Source organism: Natator depressus, chromosome 15, assembly GCF_965152275.1.
Source record: "Natator depressus isolate rNatDep1 chromosome 15, rNatDep2.hap1, whole genome shotgun sequence".
In the NCBI taxonomy this organism is placed as follows: Eukaryota; Metazoa; Chordata; order Testudines; family Cheloniidae; genus Natator; species Natator depressus.
Genome location: NC_134248.1, coordinates 19,007,248 through 19,026,874, shown reverse-complemented (window position 1 = coordinate 19,026,874; position 19,627 = coordinate 19,007,248). Strand labels below are relative to the sequence as shown.

The 19,627-nt window shown below is 42.4% G+C and overlaps 1 protein-coding gene across 4 annotated transcripts in view; it reads right to left on the bottom strand.

The window, feature by feature from the left end:
* GALNT9 (polypeptide N-acetylgalactosaminyltransferase 9) overlaps positions 1-19,627 on the bottom strand; it is a 238,452-nt gene that overhangs the window by 130,611 nt on the left and 88,214 nt on the right. For 3 of the 4 annotated variants that reach the window (XM_074973030.1, XM_074973031.1, XM_074973033.1), the window contains one exon: positions 5,289-5,486. The exons of the other annotated variant lie outside the window; for it this stretch is intronic. In XM_074973030.1, coding sequence (XP_074829131.1) covers positions 5,289-5,486 — 198 coding nt within the window. The remainder of the gene's footprint in view (positions 1-5,288; positions 5,487-19,627) is intronic. 4 annotated transcript variants of the gene reach the window in all.

Here is a 19,627-nt window from a genome sequence, read left to right as displayed (position 1 = left end):
CTTTAAATGACAGAGTGAAATTTAAATACACCCATGCACAAATATAGGTCTGACTTTCAAGTGTGCTGAGCAGCTACAGTTGGGACCAGGTTCTCAAAAGATTTTCAACATATAGCAGCTCCCATGGTTCTGCAGGAGATGCGGGGGAATTCTCCACAGTCCTCAACAGGAGCTGAATCTCCACCTCTCTATGCTCCACTGAGACCAATGGGAGCTTCTGGGTACTGAGCTCTTTTGAAAATCTGCCTTTACACAAATAATCAGTCTGCAACTCCTAAAATAGGCTTGCTTTTAACTTTTAAAGTATAGCTACCATGTGTCTATGGAAGTGTTTTGTTTTCCCTAGGGAGGGAAAAATGATTAATGATACTAATGGGACAGGACAAGGCCTGCCAATCTCTTCACAGGTTCATTTGTTTTCTCCAGGAAAGTCTGCAGGGTTCTCACTAATTGGAAAATAACAGGGCTGTCTTTGACCATTTAATAAGCGCTTTTAGTTGAAGGCAGAGCTTTTCTTAATTAGAGCTAAAACTATTCCCAGATTTTCCTAGCCATATGCTGTAAATCTGAAAGTTTGGGAGATGCTGGACATGAGTCTGCTATGCCGTCAGATCAGCACGACAGTGTTTGACACTCACGTTGCACTTACTTGGCATGGAGACGGGAGGCCAAAGTGGAAAGGAAGGATGGCCTAGTGGTAAGGGCACTCGCCTGGGCACCTGTAAGACCCTGCTCTGCCACGTTCTTGTGTGACAGTGGGCAAATCACTTGGGGCCAGATTTTCAAAGGTATTTAGATACCTAAAGAAATAGATAGACCACTAATGGGATTTGAAAAAGGCCTAGGCATCTAACTCCCTTGGAAGCTAGGCATTTAAAAAACCCTGCTACGCAACGATCTGCAACTTGAGGGGCCTGGTCCTGGGTCTCTCTGTGCCTCAGTTCCCATCTATAAAATGGGCATAATGGTATTTCCTTACTTCAGAGAGGTGCTGTGAGGATAAATCCGTTAAAGATTGTGAGGGGTAAGCCTTGGTGTGCTTCACCTGATACTTCATGCTTTATCAGCATGGTATTCTAATGAGTGTGCAAATATAATTGAGAGGCGAACCTGGTTGCTTTGAAATAGAAGACTAAATATGCGATTGCTGTGACTAATCTCCTGAATGCCAGTGCTGTGATAGCAACTCCTTGCTGCCCCCAGAGAACTGCGGAAAAGTTGCTCTCCTCCCTGGTTCCCCTTTCCTTTTAACAAAGCCTCTCAGAACAGGTATATATTGTCTAGTTAGCAAGCCTCCTCCACTGGTAGCTGTATAGGCCAGCTCTAAAAAGGACTTCCTGTTCCTCTTCATCAGTTTCACACAGAAAAAAGGATAAAAGACAAAAACACCTTATCACTCGGGGGTGAACTCTTTGCACAAAATGATCACTCCATATCAGACTTCTTAGTCCTAATCCTCAAAGGAAACCTGCACAATGCTTTCAAAAGAGCCTAAATTCACAACTACGATAGACACTAAAAATCATGGTCTTATAAAGACACTGATATATGGTAGATTACAACAATCTGTAACCCACTAACTAACCCTCCTCTGTCTTATGACTGCAGAGGTACTGACTGCCCACCTCACCTGGAATGGTCTCTTGCAACATCTGTTAACTCCTTATGCTTAACAGTCTATTCCACCTTGTATTGAGCTGTGACATTCTGATTAGCTTTTCCAGACCTGAAGAAGAGCTCTGTGTAAGCTCAAAAGCTTGTCTCTTTCACCAACAGAAGGTGATCTAATGAAAGCTATTACCTCACCCACCTTGTATCTCTTCATCAATGGCACTTTCATACACACCTTTTCCATTGCTGTTACTGCTGTGTGCCTGGTGTAGATACTTATATGATTGAAATGCTATAAAGCTGGATTGTATTTAAACTGTATAGAAGGCTCACTTCGTGGCTTGATGGGATGCTTGACATTTGAAGAATAAATGTTACGGCTGGCAAGAAAACAAGAATTCTGTTTTGTGAAAAAATATCAAAATTTGTTTTCATTCTTTATCAGAACCAAAATGAGAACTTTTAAAATTTTCCATGAAAAAACCACAGTGTTTAGGGCACTCATCTGGGACGTGGGAGGCCCAAGTTCAGATCCTTGTTCTGCCTGATTTAGAGCTGGGACTTTAATCTGGGTCTCCCATATCCCAAATGCGTGCCCTGACAACCAGGCTATTGGCTATTCTGGATCAGTGTCTGTCTATCTGTGTCTCTGTGTCCCCAGTACCTTGGACCTGTGAAACCTGCCCAAGTAACGGTTCATCAAAACTGGTACATTTCCACATAAAGATTTGGTTTTGAGGAAGTGGCATTTTCCAATGAAAAAACCTTTCACTGAATAATTCCCAGCCAGCTCTAATAAAAAGGACTGCAAGTCCAGCAACGTGTCACATTTCTGGACGTGCACTGACTGCCCATCAACAATCCGAGCTATGTTGATTTAGTGTCGATATTAGATGGATGCCTAACTCCCTTACGCTCCCTTGAAAATCTCAACCTAAAACTTTTTTGAGGCACTTGCTCCCAGCGAGATCGTCAGCATTCACGGCTCGACACTGATGCCTGCATTTCAGCGCATATAATTCATCATTTCAAAAGAGACACTTATGTAATCAGAACATCTCTGTGTCCCAGGTATTTGGTAATCAGGGTCAGGCACCCAATCCTAGCACTGCTGTCTCATCTCTCTCTGGGCAGCTTATGCATTGTTCAGCTGGAGAGTTTCTTCAGTTAGGTTCTGCACGGAATAAAATTGCTGCTCTTGGGAACTAGACACTTAAATGCATCAGATTTCAACAACACTACTCCTGTGTTTGTGGGCCTGGCTTTCCACTGCATTAATCCAGTTTGATGCCATTGTAACCCTATTGAGCTCACTGGCATAAAACTGGAGTAAAGCCCTGGTGAATCAGACCCTGTACATTTAAAGTGAAATTGACTCTTCCATCTTGCATCTGAAGAAGTGGGTTTTTTACCCACGAAAGCTTATGCCCAAATAAATCTGTTAGTCTTTAAGGTGCCACCGGACTCCTCCTTGTTTTTGCAGATACAGACTAACATGGCTACCCCCGATACTGGACTCTTCCACTATTTCAAGAAAAAACACAATCCCTTCCTTCTTTTTCCTCTGTCAAAGGATCTTGAGGCTGATTTTCAGAAGTGCTGAGTAAGTGTAGCTTGCACTAACATCAGGTGGAGTGCTGGATGCTCAACACTGCAACAAATCAGGTCCATAATGACAAAAGGAACTTCCTAAAGTGAGACTTCATGGTTCAGCCTCCTTTGATGCACAATAATTGTCCCCAGTACGGTAGATGTTCAAGACACTGGAACAATGTATATGAAAATTAATATAGTGATTTTATTTATATCCTGGAGACAGTGAGGCATGCACTATCCCTTGGGAACAGAGAACAAATACTGATTTCAGAAACTAAAGCCTTGGTTGATGTATTTTCTCCATTAATAAACTATTTCCAAGAGCTGAATGGAAACATAAAACAACAACTGCACTTTAAAAACTACATGAGGAAAGCAGTCAAGTTATCCAGGAAAACTGATTTCCTAAGTAATTACTTTCTAGTTTATTGAGGTTTCACACAGAGCAAAGGGTCAGTGATGAAGGACTGTGCTGCTCTGTGATAAATAAGGTTAATGTTACGGTACAGCTCTGTGCTGTGGTCACGAGGCAAAGGTAGGAATATACGTGCACTTTCAAGGTTTGCTCTGAAGCGGAATGACACTTTCCTGTACGTGAGCTTGACTCTGCACTTTGGCTCCAATCAGCAAAGCATTTAGGCACATGGCCAATCCCATTGACTCAACTGATATCAGTGGGACTACTCAGGTGCTTAAAGTTAAGCACATGCTTAAGTGCTTTGCTGGATCAGGGCCAGCACACTCAATATCTTGCAGGATCGAGCCCTGGAAAGGAAAGTAGATCTCCATGTTACTCAGAGACTGCATTGGGGCAGTATGTCTGAGTAGAAGTGCTAAAGAGCCAAGACCCAGGCTAGATTCTCCCATCAACCTTGCACTGCCTACTCCAGGGGTTAGGCTGGCTTAACTATGTTACTCAGGGGTGTGGATTTTTCACACCCTGAGCAAAGTAGCTGGTTTGACCTAACTTTTTTTGTGTGGACCTGGCTTTGGGCTACTCACACACTGTCACAGTTCCTTACCACTTTACCAAACCTCAGCAAAACCCTGTCTTGTTCTTGATGGTCTCTATAATGTTTGCTCAGGTCTGGAGTGAAATGACACTTTCCAGTATGAGAGCTCAGTCCTGCAAGGTGTAGAGAAAAATAAGGTACATGCCAAAGATAAAAGCCTTCCACCCTGTTTTTAACATATTTCCAGCACAAAGTGTGCCAGAAGTGATTCACTTAGCAGTAAGTGAAGAACCTTTAACATGATACATTAATTTTGGCTAGATATTGGTAGCTAACACACACATTCTCACTATCCACAGCTGGTGCAACTGGCCAACCTTTCAGTTCACCTTGAAAGCTTCAAGGTATTGGGTGAAATTCCAGAAGATCTGAAATGTGAACAGGGTCATGGTTAGCAAATTGTACCAATAGAATACCCATTGCCTGAAAGCCATAGCTTACCCAGGATCTCCTGAAGAACCTAAGCCATCCTATATACCAGCATAGTTAACACAGTAGGTGCAGTTAGATGGCAACAAATGATGCCAGAACACAAACATTTTTTTTTGCAATCATAAGGCATCAAAAACTATATGAAAAAGCCAATAGAATATTAGTGCTCGGCTATCAAGGTGAATGGTGTCTGGGGAATACGATAGATAGTTATACAAGGTTGGGTAGGTAGATGGGGTAGGGATTGTGCCTTCTTTTGTTTGGAAAACACTTAGATTATGTGAATAAGTAACAATAGCTAGAGGAGCTATGGCATGTACCTGGCTAGAGCTGTGACTTTTACACACTGAGGGCCCTATTTCAAACCTTGGTACACCCACTATGCCCTCAAAATCCTGCATTTGCACATGGCAATACGGTAACTGCACACATAATTAAATACCTCTTTGGCATATGCACTTGTAGGTTTTGCAGACCCCACAGGCAAACCCGTGTGTTTGTGGGCATGCTTGTTCTACCTACCTTGACTAGTCCTATAGAGAGCCTACAGCACATCCTCGCTTACCTTGCACAGCGGCAGGCAGCAGCTGAAATGGAAACAATGTTAGCGACAAAGCAATTGCACTGTAGATTCACCTGATGGGAGCAGACTCGTCCCCTTTATCGAGCCAGTCCTGGGGCGGGATTATATACATGCACCAGAGTCCCCAGTTGTAGCCATGGGCAGCATTGGCATATTGCTGCACTTCAAAAGTGTTGTACTTGATGTTGTCAATAGCTGGTAGGATGATTCGCTTTCGATCTTCTTTGATCCGGGTAAGCGCCGGTTCCACCCTGGAGACAATAAAAGTAGCAGAAGTGTTTTCTGGCCATTCAATAATCCAAACCCCTTTAGCGATCTGATAAAGTGAACAATGAAGTTCTCTAATGCTGCAAGCAATGACCCAGAGAAGCAGCCGCCTCTGGTGCAGCTTAGAGTGATTTAATGCCGGTTAGGGTCGCACACAACAGCGACGGGGGGCATGGTGCAGATAACTTGTGCAGCAACAGCTCCTCAATTGCATGGAATTGATGGATCAGAGGAATTAAATATCACCATTTTATCTTCAAGGTCACTAGTTTGGATCCAGCCTGGTCAGTGGTGACTAGGGATTTAGCAACCAAAGTTTCCCCTGATGCCTTTTCAGGGGCCATTGAGAAACGAGTTGAGGTTCCCATTCCTCTTCCACATGGGAAAGGGTATATAAAATTTGTAAAAACACCATCAGAATTAGCAATAATTGATGTCCTGGTTGGCTGTCTCTGGAAGAACCACCTCTAGGGATGGGGGGACAATTTGGTCTTGATGGTTCTTGAAGAACAGAACTCACCATGGGGTGAATGAGTATGAAGACACTACTTGTTTTTTAAGACTGGTCCCTCTAGCTCAGGGTCGACTGGTAAGCCTACTCTGTACCTTCTATACCACATGCATCAAGAGAGGACTTCAACCCCCAGGCTTTTCGGCCCAGCAGCTTTCACAAATACTATAATCATTTCAAAATACTTAAGTTGGTGCAGAGCATTGCAAAGGGAACTATGCTCCAGCGGGTTTAAGAACATGCTAAAAATACTGCACACGTTATCCCTCAGTGAAGTGCTAGGTAAATATTAACTTACAGATAGGGAAATGGAGGCAAGGAGGGTCACTGGCTGGTGCAAGGCCACAAAGCAAATCAGTGGTAGGTCTGGGAGAAGAACTCAGCAGTTCCCAGCTCTTACTGCCTTTCTAGTCCCTTAGATAATGCTCCCTCTTCCAGAAAACATAAAGGATTAAGGATGAACCTAAACACTGAAGATTTTACAAAACTCTCCAACTTCTTTAATTTTTTTTAAAATTTTTGTGGAAGTGGCAGTTTGTTGGATTCATGAAACTTGTCAGAGGTTAAACACTCATTTTCCCCATGATTTAAACACTCATGCTTTGTTTTGTTTTTAAGTGAAATTATTTTTTCTCTTTGCTGACTTTCTTGCATATTAGGTATAAAAGCTGTACAGACAGCAGATACGTTGAGAAACCATCCCCAAGTCTCATCGTGAAATGCATCCTCTCTGGTTTTCTGCTTCCTTCCATTTGCTGAAACATCGTGGGTCCAATCCTGCAAGGTGCGAAGCATGCCAAGCAACCTTAGCTCACAGCAGGAGTAAAGGGTGATCAGCTCCGCTGAAGAGCTGCTCAGCACCTTGCAGAATCAGGTTCCATATGCACCTCAGCTGTGACTGTTCCTTAAGCATTCGTACCAATTTTTTTTTATTGCATGTTGTTTAAATAGGCAATGCACCCAAAGCACAAAGCAGCATATTCTTCTGCTGGAGGGACAAGTAACATCTGCGTGGATTCCTGGACTGCAGTACATTAGTTAGGATGCCAATTTGCAGGATCTTTGGGCCAGACTCATGCACACTCATGCAGAGTCAATGTGACCTATTAAATCAGGATAAATAGCAGCTTTGCCATTTATACAAGATTATAGTTATGAGATTAACTGTGTTTGAAGGACAGTGGGTGTCCAAGGGAAAAGCTCCTGATATTCTAAGAATGCAGGGTGGAATGCAAAAAGATGGATCTGCATAAATTATATCTGTGCTTGTCAGGCTACAGACATCAGGAGACACACAGAAAGATCTTGCCAAAGTGACTGAGGTGTCAGCCAGCCACTCTTCCCCTATCATGGAGCGTGTGAATAATCTCAGTGGGAGCATCTCCCACTCTGGTTCTGCCTGAAAAATGAAGCATTTGAAAATACCAAACAGGTGCAGATGTCACTTATGACACCCCACTAATTGTTTATCTGCAAGAGGAGCCCTCCTCTTGTTGTGACATATGTTACGGAAGAAGTCACCTTGGTGCACGTTATTGTCAAATAAGAACCATCTGAGGAAAGAGCCCTAAAGGATTTATGGGCTTTCCAGAAAAGGGAGAGAGGGATTTTTCCCCCTCGTTTCTTCTCAGCATTGATAAATGTGTCGGAGCGTCCTGCCGTTACTGGTGTTATTCATCTTATGTACATTTATCTGCAATAACTGTGGAGCTATGGTCTGCAATGTGGTACAGTGGATAAGAATGTGCCACTGCTGTATAATCTTGGGTAAGACACTTCACCAGTCTGTGTCTCTGTCTGCCCCACAGTTCGGACTACAGGGGGTCTGAATAGCAGTGCGCACCAAAGTGCTGCCCTGTAACTCCCCCCTGTAGATGCGGCAGAGGTGAACTAAAAGGTTCCTGGTTTACGTTAATGTAGCCCTCTTCAAACTGGACTATGTTCATGCAAACTAGGAACCTTTTCAGTTTGTGTCCGCATGGATATTTTTTTTCCTTTTGATTTGTTTTGTTTCGGGTCATTTTGGGATGTTTTCTCACACCCCCACCTTTTTTATGTTAATTTTTTTAATGAGACACCATTTCTAAACAAAAAATCAAAACCTTTCTTTTTGAGCCATTTCAATTTTTTCCCCTAGTTTTTTTCCAGCTGAAACTATTAGGCTGAACTTGACCCACTTACAATTTGCAAAAAAAAAAAAAATAAAAAGCCCAGCTATAATCCTGACCCAGTCAAATACCCACTGAGTAGACACAAAGCAAAGCCCTCAAAAGATATGGCCCATTGCTCTGAAAGAAGTAGTGCCCGCATTAAGCGACAGTGATTTACAACTAATAGGACATCTAATGATGACCATTCAATGAGTCTGGAGCTGCAAGCTCTAATACTGTAGGTAGATATCCAAAGCGTAGGTACAAGTTCTCCGAGCTAGTCCAGTATCTTCAGCAATAACACATGGTGAGGGACTTCTAGGTGACTGGTATTACAGCAGGATGAAATTGGTGACAAATTTTCACAAACAATTTTGCAAGCTATTTTGATCTTTTGTGAAATTTGAGGAGTTGGAAAGTTATTCACAGTGAACCCCCCAAAAAGCCACTTTCCTGTTAAAATTTGCACTTGTGAATTTTGAACAAGCTAAAAGAGGAGGGGCTGGAGCCTCAATACCACCAAAAACACATGGTCCAGAGCAATTAGCAGAGTGCTGGAAGCTGGAAAGCCCTGAGTTCTATTCCTGCCTAGCAGACTTCATGTGGGTGCTGTGTAAACGCAAGGTATTACTATGTCTGTAAACACTCCTGCCCCCATTTTACAAATGGACAATCTGAGGATAAGTTAAGTGACGTGTTAAGATCACACAACAAGTCAGTATCTGAACCAGGACTGGAATTCAGGTCCCCTAACTCCCCAATGCATCTCCAGGCAAGTAACTTTACCTCTGAGTACCCGTGTCCTCATGAACAGAAATCATTCACATTCACATATTCTGAACTATAAAGATCTGATTTTTAAAACAAATGTATTCCTTATATATCCCACCATCCGTTTAGCCACAACCTTCACAAAGGGGACATTAGAGTCTGTGGCTCAAGACAAAGGGAATTAGAAAACATTTAAAAAGCAGAGAAGCTGCCTGATACTATTTCTCAGCAAAACCCAAAACAAGTTGATTTTTCCATTAAGCACTACGTACCTGTGAAATTTCACAGCTCGATGTGCCAAATCAGTGGTAATAGGAATGCAGAGATGAGGTATTCCGACACCATGCTACAGCTCATCCTGATGTTGCTCAGGACTGTTATTATCACAGATTCCGTCAACACCTTTTTTACTGCAGAACCTAATTGTGCTCTGTTTTGCAGAACAGCTGCCAAGACCTGTATGAAATATTTAGCCAGCTGATCTAATGGAAAGTTGCCGTAACAGGACTGGCATACTGTGGCATGAGTGGCATACTGTGTTTACATTACTTGTTTTAGGTAATCCATGAAATATGAGCCATCTATTGTTGGGTGTTGCCAGCTAAATTCAGGCTTGGTGTAACTCCAGTGCCGTTGATGGAAACTACTCCAGATTTGAGATTGCCTCCATGGGCTGAGCTGCACTGACAGCAAATCCTTTGTCAATTTGGCTAGTAATTCTGCCAAATTTGTTTACCTAATCACTTATAAAGAAAAGGAGGACTCGTGGCACCTTAGAGACTAACAAATTAATTTGAGCATAAGCTTTCGTGAGCTACAGCTCACTTCATCGGATGCATTCAGTGGAAAATACAGTGGGGAGATTTATGTACACAGAGAACATGAAACAATGGGTGTTACCATACACACTGTACCGAGAGTGATCAGGTAAGGTGAGCTATTACCAACAGGAGAGCGGGGGTGGGGGAACCTTTTGTAGTGATAATCAAGGTGGGGATGACCGACAGGGGATGGGTCACTTGATGATTACCTGTTCTGTTCATTCCCTCTGGAGCACCTAGCACTGGTCACTGTCAGAAGACAGGATACTGGGCTAGATGGATCTTTGGTCTGACCCAGTAGGGCCATTCTTATGTTCTTAACACAGTGACTTTAACAAAAGCCATGTGTGGTTTGAACACTTTTTATATTTCTTGCTTCTTCATGTTTTTTTAATGGCATCAAAGGCCCTTTTGGAACACAAGTTACCATTCCGAATCAGACTGTCTAGCAAAGTATCCTGCCTCCAGCAGCATCTGATGCTCTCAAGGAAGGCAGCTCCTCTTCAGCGCTTCCCCCCTTGATTATCACTACAAAAGGCTTTTTCCCCCCTGCTCTCCTGCTGGTAATAGCTCACCTTACCTGATCACTGTCGGTACAGTGTGTATGGTAACACCCACTGTTTCATGTTCTCTGTGTATATATATCTCCCCACTGTATTTTCCACTGAATGCATCCGATGAAGTGAGCTGTAGCTCACGAAAGCTTATGCTCAAATAAATTTGTTAGTCTCTAAGGTGCCACAAGTCCTCCTTTTCTTTTTGCGGATACAGACTAACATGGCTGCTGCTCTGAAAACTAATCACTTACGGTTTTTTAAGGGAGTAATATTAAATCTTTTAAAGTAATTTACTTTTTATTCTCATTTTAAGATGCTACACTATGTGGATGTACTCACCCTCCTTATGGAGGCTACTGTTCTACCCTGCCTTTGTACCACCTCCTCCAGCACACAAGGAAGTCAGGAGTTCTGGGCAGCTCCCAGTACAGAGAGGGATGAAGCTTAAGTTGCTTATAGATAAACTCCAAGAGTTAAACGCTCCAGAATGATCAACTGCAATACAGTATTTGAATGTTTCCTCTCCGCACGTCTGTTCCCACTTCCTCAGCAGCTTGAGCTGTGAAATTTCACAGGTACGAAACAGAGAAATCCCTGTGGTTTGCAGAGAAATACAATCATGCAGCCATTCTGCCTAGCTCCGAATAGTGGGATTAAGCAACAGCCCTGTGTTACGGGCTAGACAGAGCTGTGCCACTCCAGGTGCAGCTCTGAGAGGCGTTGTGAAGCTAGGAAGCAGGCTGCTGCACCAGATTTAAAGCAGGCACAACACAGAGTTCCCCTCCAAGCCATGTCTCTGGCCCTATCCTGCCCATTTTGCTCAAGCTATTGCTGACAGTAGAACGAGCTTTGCCGTCTCTTGGTACTCCCTGACCATAAGAACCCCCATTGGGCTAGGCTCCTGAATTGGGGCGCATTAGGTCAGGAGAGAGGTTCCTTGTGCTTTCCCCTTCCCTCAAGTAGCTGCACAGCAGCCAAGCGAAACTAACCTCTTTAGACTGCATTTTAAGTGTCCGAGATGGACAGCACTAGGAGGCTGCCCTCAATGTGCATTTACTGGGAGACTACCGCCTCCCTTCCTACCACCTGCCTGAGCTCCTACACCAATGATCTCTCTTACTTTCTATCCCACCTACAGATACTCCCCTCCCCCATCAAACAATACCATAACAAACAAAAAAAGCTTCAGAAAGAACGTAGATGCACTAACCCTGTAAGCAGGCGAAGAGGAGGTCCGACGATCCTTGGTGCACTAGCGGAGCACTGATAATGCCTCTAAAAGTCATAGGCCACAAACAGTGAATCTTGGCTAGTTTTAGAGAAACTGGGATCAGCAATTGTGAATAGGCAATTTCAATTTCCCAAGTATCGCTTAAATTTATAGATAACCTCATTCCAATGTAAGGCTCTTTAGAACAGGTATCAAAGCTGCCACCTCAAGGCTTGAGTTGCTATGCTTCTGTTCTTACCTGATTTGGTTTGAAAGCTTTGTTTTAGCTTCTAGAGTTCTCTATAACACACACACGGGGGAGGAGGGGACATATAATATTCAGCTTGTCTGAGGATGAGCCTTTGCTCTTGAGGGTGTAATTTGTGCTCGCGTTTTTGTGTTGGCAGAATGAACTGTGGGCACAGATATGAGCATTTGCACCTCTAAATACCGGCACTGCAGTTAGGTAGCTAGATGTGCCTAAATTCTGATTTGTTCACACAGTTCAACTGTGGGCAGAAAAATGGATGCATAAATTGTGTAGGTGCCACTTGCAGCTGTAAAAGTGATGCCATCCTTCTTAGAACCGACTAGATGTTTTTAGCGCTTGTGTGTCATTTTCTGCTAAACGCAAAGCAAACAGACAGTAGCCCTGCTATGTCACTGCAATTTTCAACTGCAGATGCTCTTTTGACAAGCATCCAAATGTGTCTGGATACTTTTTCGTGTGAGAGAGATGAAGCTTTGCAGATATTTCGGAACCCTAAATACTTCGTCAGCATTGTAGCTCTATGTGGAAACAGAAGGGAGGCCTGCAGTGCTCCTCAACTGTCTCTTCCTTTGGCACCTTACATTCAAGCTCTGCTACACGGACCCTAGAAATGGGCTCATGGGGTTCAATCCTGCAGCAACTGAAACCAGTGGCAAAACTCCCACTAACTTCAAAGGGGGCAGGAACAGGCCTATAATGATACATTCCAAACACCAGAACTGCATTTTGAAGTTTGGGCCCATTTTTCATGGCTACTGGGTTGCTGGCCTCTGTATGAATTAACATGCTTTACGGGCACAGAACTGCATCTATTGTTGACAATTAACTAAGCCAAAAGGGACAATTTTTTCTTCACACACATTTTATAGATACCATGGATTCTAAACTAAACAGATATTCAGCTTTGAATTTAGTGCTTCTTCCGAGGCCTGCTTCAGTTTTTAGCTAATACACACACAGTGGAGACTACTGGCTGGAAATGTAGATGGAAGAAAAGGTCTCCCTTTCTCTCTTCTAATGAGCAATGTTACCTAGGAATTTCTTATGCTTCTTCTCTCTCTTTGAGTAGCTACTGGTGGATTGATAAGGTTGAAAGAGAGAGAGAACATTCAACTTGATTCTCATATATTCTCTATCAGGTGAATGGTGTATTTTTATGGTGATTTATTTCTCCAGAACAGCGTCAGAAATGCTTTTTATTCTAAGGCCCCGATTCTGTAACTGACAGTGCATAGGGCGTAGTTCTGCAACTGCATGGATTCTCATTGACTTCAACAGATCTCCCAGCAGACACAAAGATGCCCTGGTGTGCAGTCAACTGCAGAAGAGACTTCAGTAAGCATCTCTTTCTTTCATAAATCATCAACAGGAATGTGCAAGTCCAGACTGTGGACTTGATCAACAGCCCCCAAAAAGCTGCTTGTTTTCTCCAAAGTGTTAAATGCTTGAGATCCACCTGAATATAGATGTGCACATGCATTTACTCCTTTTGTCTTCTTAAAAGTTATGGGGCCGGGTTTAAAAAGGTGATGAGCACTCACATTGATATCAATGGGTGCTACAGGTGCTGGGCTCTTCTGAAGAGCTGGCCCTCAAATTTCAAGACTTCTATGGAAAACAAGGAGAGTTAACACAAGAATCAGGAGGCAGAATTTGGCCCAAAGTATCACAGAAGTCTGTAACGCGATCCAGAACATCGGGGTGGGGTCAGAGCTTGTACTGTGATCAGATTGGCTCCTCTAAAAATCACTTTAAACCTATTGTAAAAGTCTATCACTGGATAGGTTAGCAATCTATGTTTGCGACTGGCCAATTCACAGCACATCAAATGCCAGAGGCAAAACGGTGGGAACAGGAATCATATGCTTTATATTCTTCCACCCTTATCAATTTGTCAAGGCGTTGATGCTAATTGGAAGGCCTGATTTTTCACAAAGCTACAACACTAAAACCAATAGCTTCTACCCAAAGCACTGATAAAGCAGGTTCAAAGTGAAGTCTTCAATGTGCTGCAAGACTATAATATAGCCTTTAAGAAAGTCAGGCCACCCGCAGACATCAAGCAATTGTTTTTAAAGGCATAACATAGAAATAAAAACATGTGATCCAAGAGAAATCATAAATACGATACAGGCCAGATCCTGAGCTGTTGTGAACTGATGTAGCTCCACGGACTTCAATGCAGCGAGGCCAATTTACACCATCTGAAGCATTCATTCAGTACATCTCCAGCTCCTCTCACATCTCAAATAGTTCTGAGCTAATATAGTCTAGAAGTAGTTTCAACATATACTCAGATTAGAGACATCATGGTCCAGCAGACAGGGCAGCGAACTGGAACTCAGTGGATGTAGGTGCTATTCCTAGCTCTGCCACTGACCTGCTCTGTGACCTTGAGCTGGTCACTTCACCTGTCTATGCCTGTTTGCCCTCCCACGCTTTTCTGTCTTAGATTTTAAGCTCCCCGGGGCAGGGACTGTATTTCTGATGTTTGTTCAGTGCCTGGCACAATGGGGTGCTAATGTCATTCAAATATTTTTAAAATATATATAATCTGTGTAAACAGAAAGCTCATTTTCCATATGATTTTATACACCATCTTGAATTTCACTGGCAATATAGTTTATCGTACATAGAACAGTAAATCTACTGAGACATATTTCTCCATTTAAGATAGTCAGACAAATATTACACTGGGTATGTCTGTGCAGTAACTAAGTGCTCAGAGAGTTAAAAATAATCATATCCATTTCCTCGCACTGCAAGAGAAGAGAGGAAATTCCCCATCTGTTCTACCTGACATCTTTATCAGCTTTTCTGAACTGCCCTTCGAGATTTCAGACCTGCGGCCCACCAGCCAGAATAGAATGAACACTGCAAAAACACTGCCTGCTTCAGAGTTAACAGATCAGCTGTTTGGCAGCCAAATCTGAATAGCTCTTATCTGCATCACTGAAAAGCAATGAGGATGCTTCAGTGAGTATTCCACGTTGTTTAGGTAGATGAATAGTTGGAGTTGCTTTTCTGGCTTGTCCTCCATATGTATGCTGGCACTGTCCCATAAATCTCAAAAGCCCAGATGGCATACGCTGTATGCTTCTCTCTTTATTCAATGAAATAATTTTAGTATACTTCTGCTGTCTGAAACACGTAATCCATTAAGCTACAAAATTGATCATAAATGACTGACAAATGCTTTGGAAAAAGAGAAGCTTTCTAGATGCCACGCAATCATGGAGGACTTCAATTTGAGTGACAATGTTGGGGCGGGGGTCTCGTGCTGCCAGTACGAAAACATCCTTGGAATTTCTAAACATTTAAATGACAATTTCCTCACTCAAAAAGTGTTGCAGCCAACATGGGGGAATACTTTATTAGACCTTGTCCTAGCAGATAAAGAGGAACTGATCACAGAACTAAAAATTAACAGTAGTGTTGGTAATATGCACTCAAAATAAAGTTGAGACCAGTAGTATATATATTTGGTGCTTTAATAGGGCCAATTTCACAAAGCTAAAAACAATAATAAGCTAAATCAGCTGGGAGGAAGAATTTAATTAAGAAAGTGTGAGTGATAATTGGAAATCATTTAAAAATGCTTTAATAGATGCCCCCAAAGCCAGAATCCTGTGTTGGTTAAAAAGCTGACCTAGTTTAGAGGGGAAGTGAAGGCAGTTGTAAAAAATATTAAAATATGAAGGTGGTTTTTAAATATATCAGGAACAAAAAGAATTGGTCCATTACTAGATATAAATGGAATGGTAGAATTATCAAAAATAATGCAGAAAAGGCAGAAGTGTTTAATGAATATTCTGTATTTGGGGAAAAACAGATGATATAGTCTCATGCAGGGGACTGGACTAGATGACCTCTCGAGGTTCCTTTCAGTCCTACACTTCTATGATATGAAGATAATAACTTTATTTCCATTCCACTATTATCTCTGAAAGATGTTAAATAGAAGTTACTACAATTAGATATTTTTAAATTAGCAGTTCCAGATAACTTGCATCTAAGAGTTTTTAAAGAGCTGGCTGAGGAGTTTGCGGGACCATTAATGTTGATTTTCAAGAAGTCTTGATGTACTGAGGAAGTTCCAGAAGACTGGAAGAAAGTCTTACAGAGATAGACTCCACAGTTTCATTTATTTAGCTTAACAAAGAGAAGGTTAACGGGTGATATGATTACAGTCTATAAGTAACTACAAATATTTGATAATGGGCTCTTCAGTCTAGCAGAGAAAGGTGCAATGTGATCCAACAGCTGGAAGTTGAAGCTACACAACTTCAGAGAAGAAATACAGTGTAAATTTTTAACAGTGAGGGTAATTAACCATTGGAACAATTTACCAGGGTTGTGGTGGATTCCCCATCACTGACCATTTTAAAATCCAGATTAGATGTTTTTCGAAAAGATGTACTCTAGGAATTACATTGGGGAAGTTCTATGAGCTGTGTTATACAGGAGTCCAGTCTAGATGATCACAATTGTCCTTTATGGAATCTAGGAGATAAGTGCATTGCAAAGCACACACTTACTGAGAATGCTCTTCCTGCAATCTTAGAGTTATAGAGGGGTGATGCTATAAGCAAAGGGTGATCATAAAGGGGCTTTTCACAACTGGGAACCAAAGAGCCATAGGTTTTACATCTGTCCCTAGACATGCCATATCACCTCATTGATTTCATTCTGGTGATGCAGATTTCAAATGATGGTGGAATTTGGTCCATACTTTTTTGCCCAAGATTGTTAAGAAGCAGAATTTTATAATAGGGTGCAAAACATCTCTAAAACATCCTGCAGGTCCCCACAAAAGCAGACCTGGAGTAATAAAAGTGGCTGAGTAAAACAGCCTGAGCATTGTCTCCAGGTCAGTTATTGATTACTAGGAAATCAGCCTTTTCCTTGCTTTAAAGTACATCTTGAGAATCCCAGTACAACATAATGCACTACACATTCTTATATAAAACAGCATGTCTCAAATCATATTCCTAGACCTGGGGCCCCACAAAGCTATATCAAAAGCTTGGTTCCCTCTAACTTCATTAAGATCCATATTTTCTACACTGTAAAAGAACATGTGCTTCTGGGGATAATCTCCAAAGATGGGCTACACTAGTCACAGATCTACATGTCCCAGATCCTTTTTTCTGTGCTAAGCTCTCTTGGCCTCTTTTGTATACTGAAATCTCTTGATGAACTCCTTTTACTCCTCTGCTTTTTATGGCAACACTCCATTCTCTAGCACTATTTTTAATTACTACACTACTGCATAACTCCATTCAGGGCTTAGACGCAACTATGATGGAAAGCAAGCCATTATGTCTCCTTTTATGGATCCCAGCACTCTTTTTATGGCTCCTAATATGTGGCAGTCTCTGTCTTTCACTTTCTGATTTCTACCTTCCTGAGCTCAACACCGTCTCTTTCTCATCCATAGAATTAACACACTCATCTCTCCATCCTCATGATCTTTTATTCCCCCGCCCCACCCGTTCCGAGAACTTAATTCAAGTTCTTTCCTCTCTGTCGTCTTACTCTCTCCCGCTCCATCTCAAAGATGGAATGCTATGTTATGCTCCACATCTTCTGTAACACAGTTAATCGTGGCTGTGCAGTGGTTGTAACCTAAAGCCATGAGTGTGTTGCTTAACTGGAAAATGGGTGCATCTAAATAAAAAGGAAAGAAAGTTGGCATTACAGAGTGAATGCAGAACTCCACTAAGCTGCAGGGAGACACAACTAAACGATGTGGACCTAATCCTGCCCTCACATATGATTGCACAACTCTCATGGGCCGGAGTGTGAGCAGCACAATGCATCTGAGGGCACTTAGTGCGTGGCTCATCATTATGTTACATTGTTAAAACCCTGACATCATCCTGTACCTTCTGTGTATTGTATTCTTTTGCAGCCCTCTCCCAGTATCTCACCCCTGACCTTCCCTCCTTATTTCACCAGAACTCTCTGTTCCCAGTTACTCTTCCCAACTCAACTTCTTTCAAAGCCTATTGTACTCCTGTGCCTTCCTGCTATGTGTTCCCTATAAAAAGAGAGGGAGATGGAAAATGAGAAATAGCTGTGAATTTTAAAAAGATATAAGCAGAGAAAAAAATATCAAACACAGATAGGTTCATTCCCTGTCACATAGCCCTATGGCATCCAGAAATTGATTGGGATCTGAGACCACAGAACACCTCTGCAGGACTTACACAGGGGACTTCCAAATGTACAGAAAGGTAAAGAAGTCTCTGCATCTTATACAAGCTTGTGAGCCTGGGGGGCCAGATCCTCAAGCTACACTTGTGCTGAAACTGGTACAGCTGGGCGTGAGGAGCATCACTGGCTTTATGCTTCCACCCATCCCTGGTATATGGCTCTTTTGAGTTGTACCCAGCTGCAACAGGTCTCAATGGGCTGTACCAGCAGCCAAGAATATTTTGAGTGCAAGTACTCCAGCCATGCCCCTTCTACCTGGGCCATGTCCCCACAACCCCCTCCCCTTATACAAGCTCTGAGTAGCAGGGGGCTTTGGGCCAGTATATCCACCTCTGGGGATTCCCCTTTAGCAGAATGCCCAGGTAACTGGCTTTCTGGCTATGGATCAGAGCAGCCAGAGGGGATGGGGGCAAGGATCTGGCCCTGGGTATCCACATAGGTATTTGCAGTCTTGGACCCTAACAGTTCCATCTGTTTTGCAGAGATTTTTAGCCCTGCAGGCTGACTTCCGTTGATTAACATTGAGTTCCTGTAAAGAAGAAGAACATTTATTGCAGGATAGGTGGAATTTTACAGAAGAACTGTTTGGTGAAATTATTGCACGATTCTAATTGAAAGCTCCATTTGAGAATTAATGGTAATGGCCTCCCTCTTAGCCAGCCCTCTCCACTTATTCCTGCCACAGAAGTAGTATCAGTTCACACTAAAGAAACTCTTATGGGGAATGGGTCAATAGAAAATGTCTGGCCTGCAGTAATATATTTCAGCACCTAAGAGGCAAAAAAGTAGCAATTAAGCACAGCACAATTTGAATAATTCAATAGTTAATTTGACCTGCCAGCTTTCAGCCTATTTTTTACTTCCTACAAGACTGTACTCAGTCTCCTGGGAGAGTTATTCTGTAAAAGCCTACACCATGGTGCAGTGCAATATAATGGAAAACAGCATGCACAAAGGGAATAAAAACTATTTAAAGGGAAATATTTTTATTTTCTGAAAGTGATGGGCCACCTATGCTTAATAAAAGTGACTTTCTATGAATCAACCTGCCGAGTCACTGTGCAGAAGGTAAACCAGCCCTGTGCTGGCCATATCGAAGATAAGCAATTAAAGATAGTCTATGCTGAGTTTTTCGGTTATGAGTTCGCATGTAATGTTCACATTTATCAACCAATGACTCAATCCACTGGGACTCTTTGGTTCCATTCAAAACCAGTCATTAGAACAACAAACCATCATTAATGGTGTTTTATTTACTCCACAGTACAGCAATACTGATTCACCACAACCTAGTAGTTTGATGCAGCCCTGAGCAATAATGATACAGAGACAGAGGGACGGGCTTGTAGTTAAGGCACTGGACTGAGATTCAAGAGGTGCGGGTCCAACTCCCAGCTCTGCCACAGATTTTCGGTGTGAGTCTGGGTTAGTCACAATTTCCCAGTTGCCCCACTGGGAACTTCCTGGGGTGCTGTATGGATATCTGTGAGGAGCTTAGACATTGCAGTGGTGATCAGAATGGAGAAGTCCATAAACAACAAATGACTGTGAAGAAAAAAGGTTTTCAGATCCTGCAGCTGACTCTAGTTGGAAATATGGATATCGCTGCTGTGAC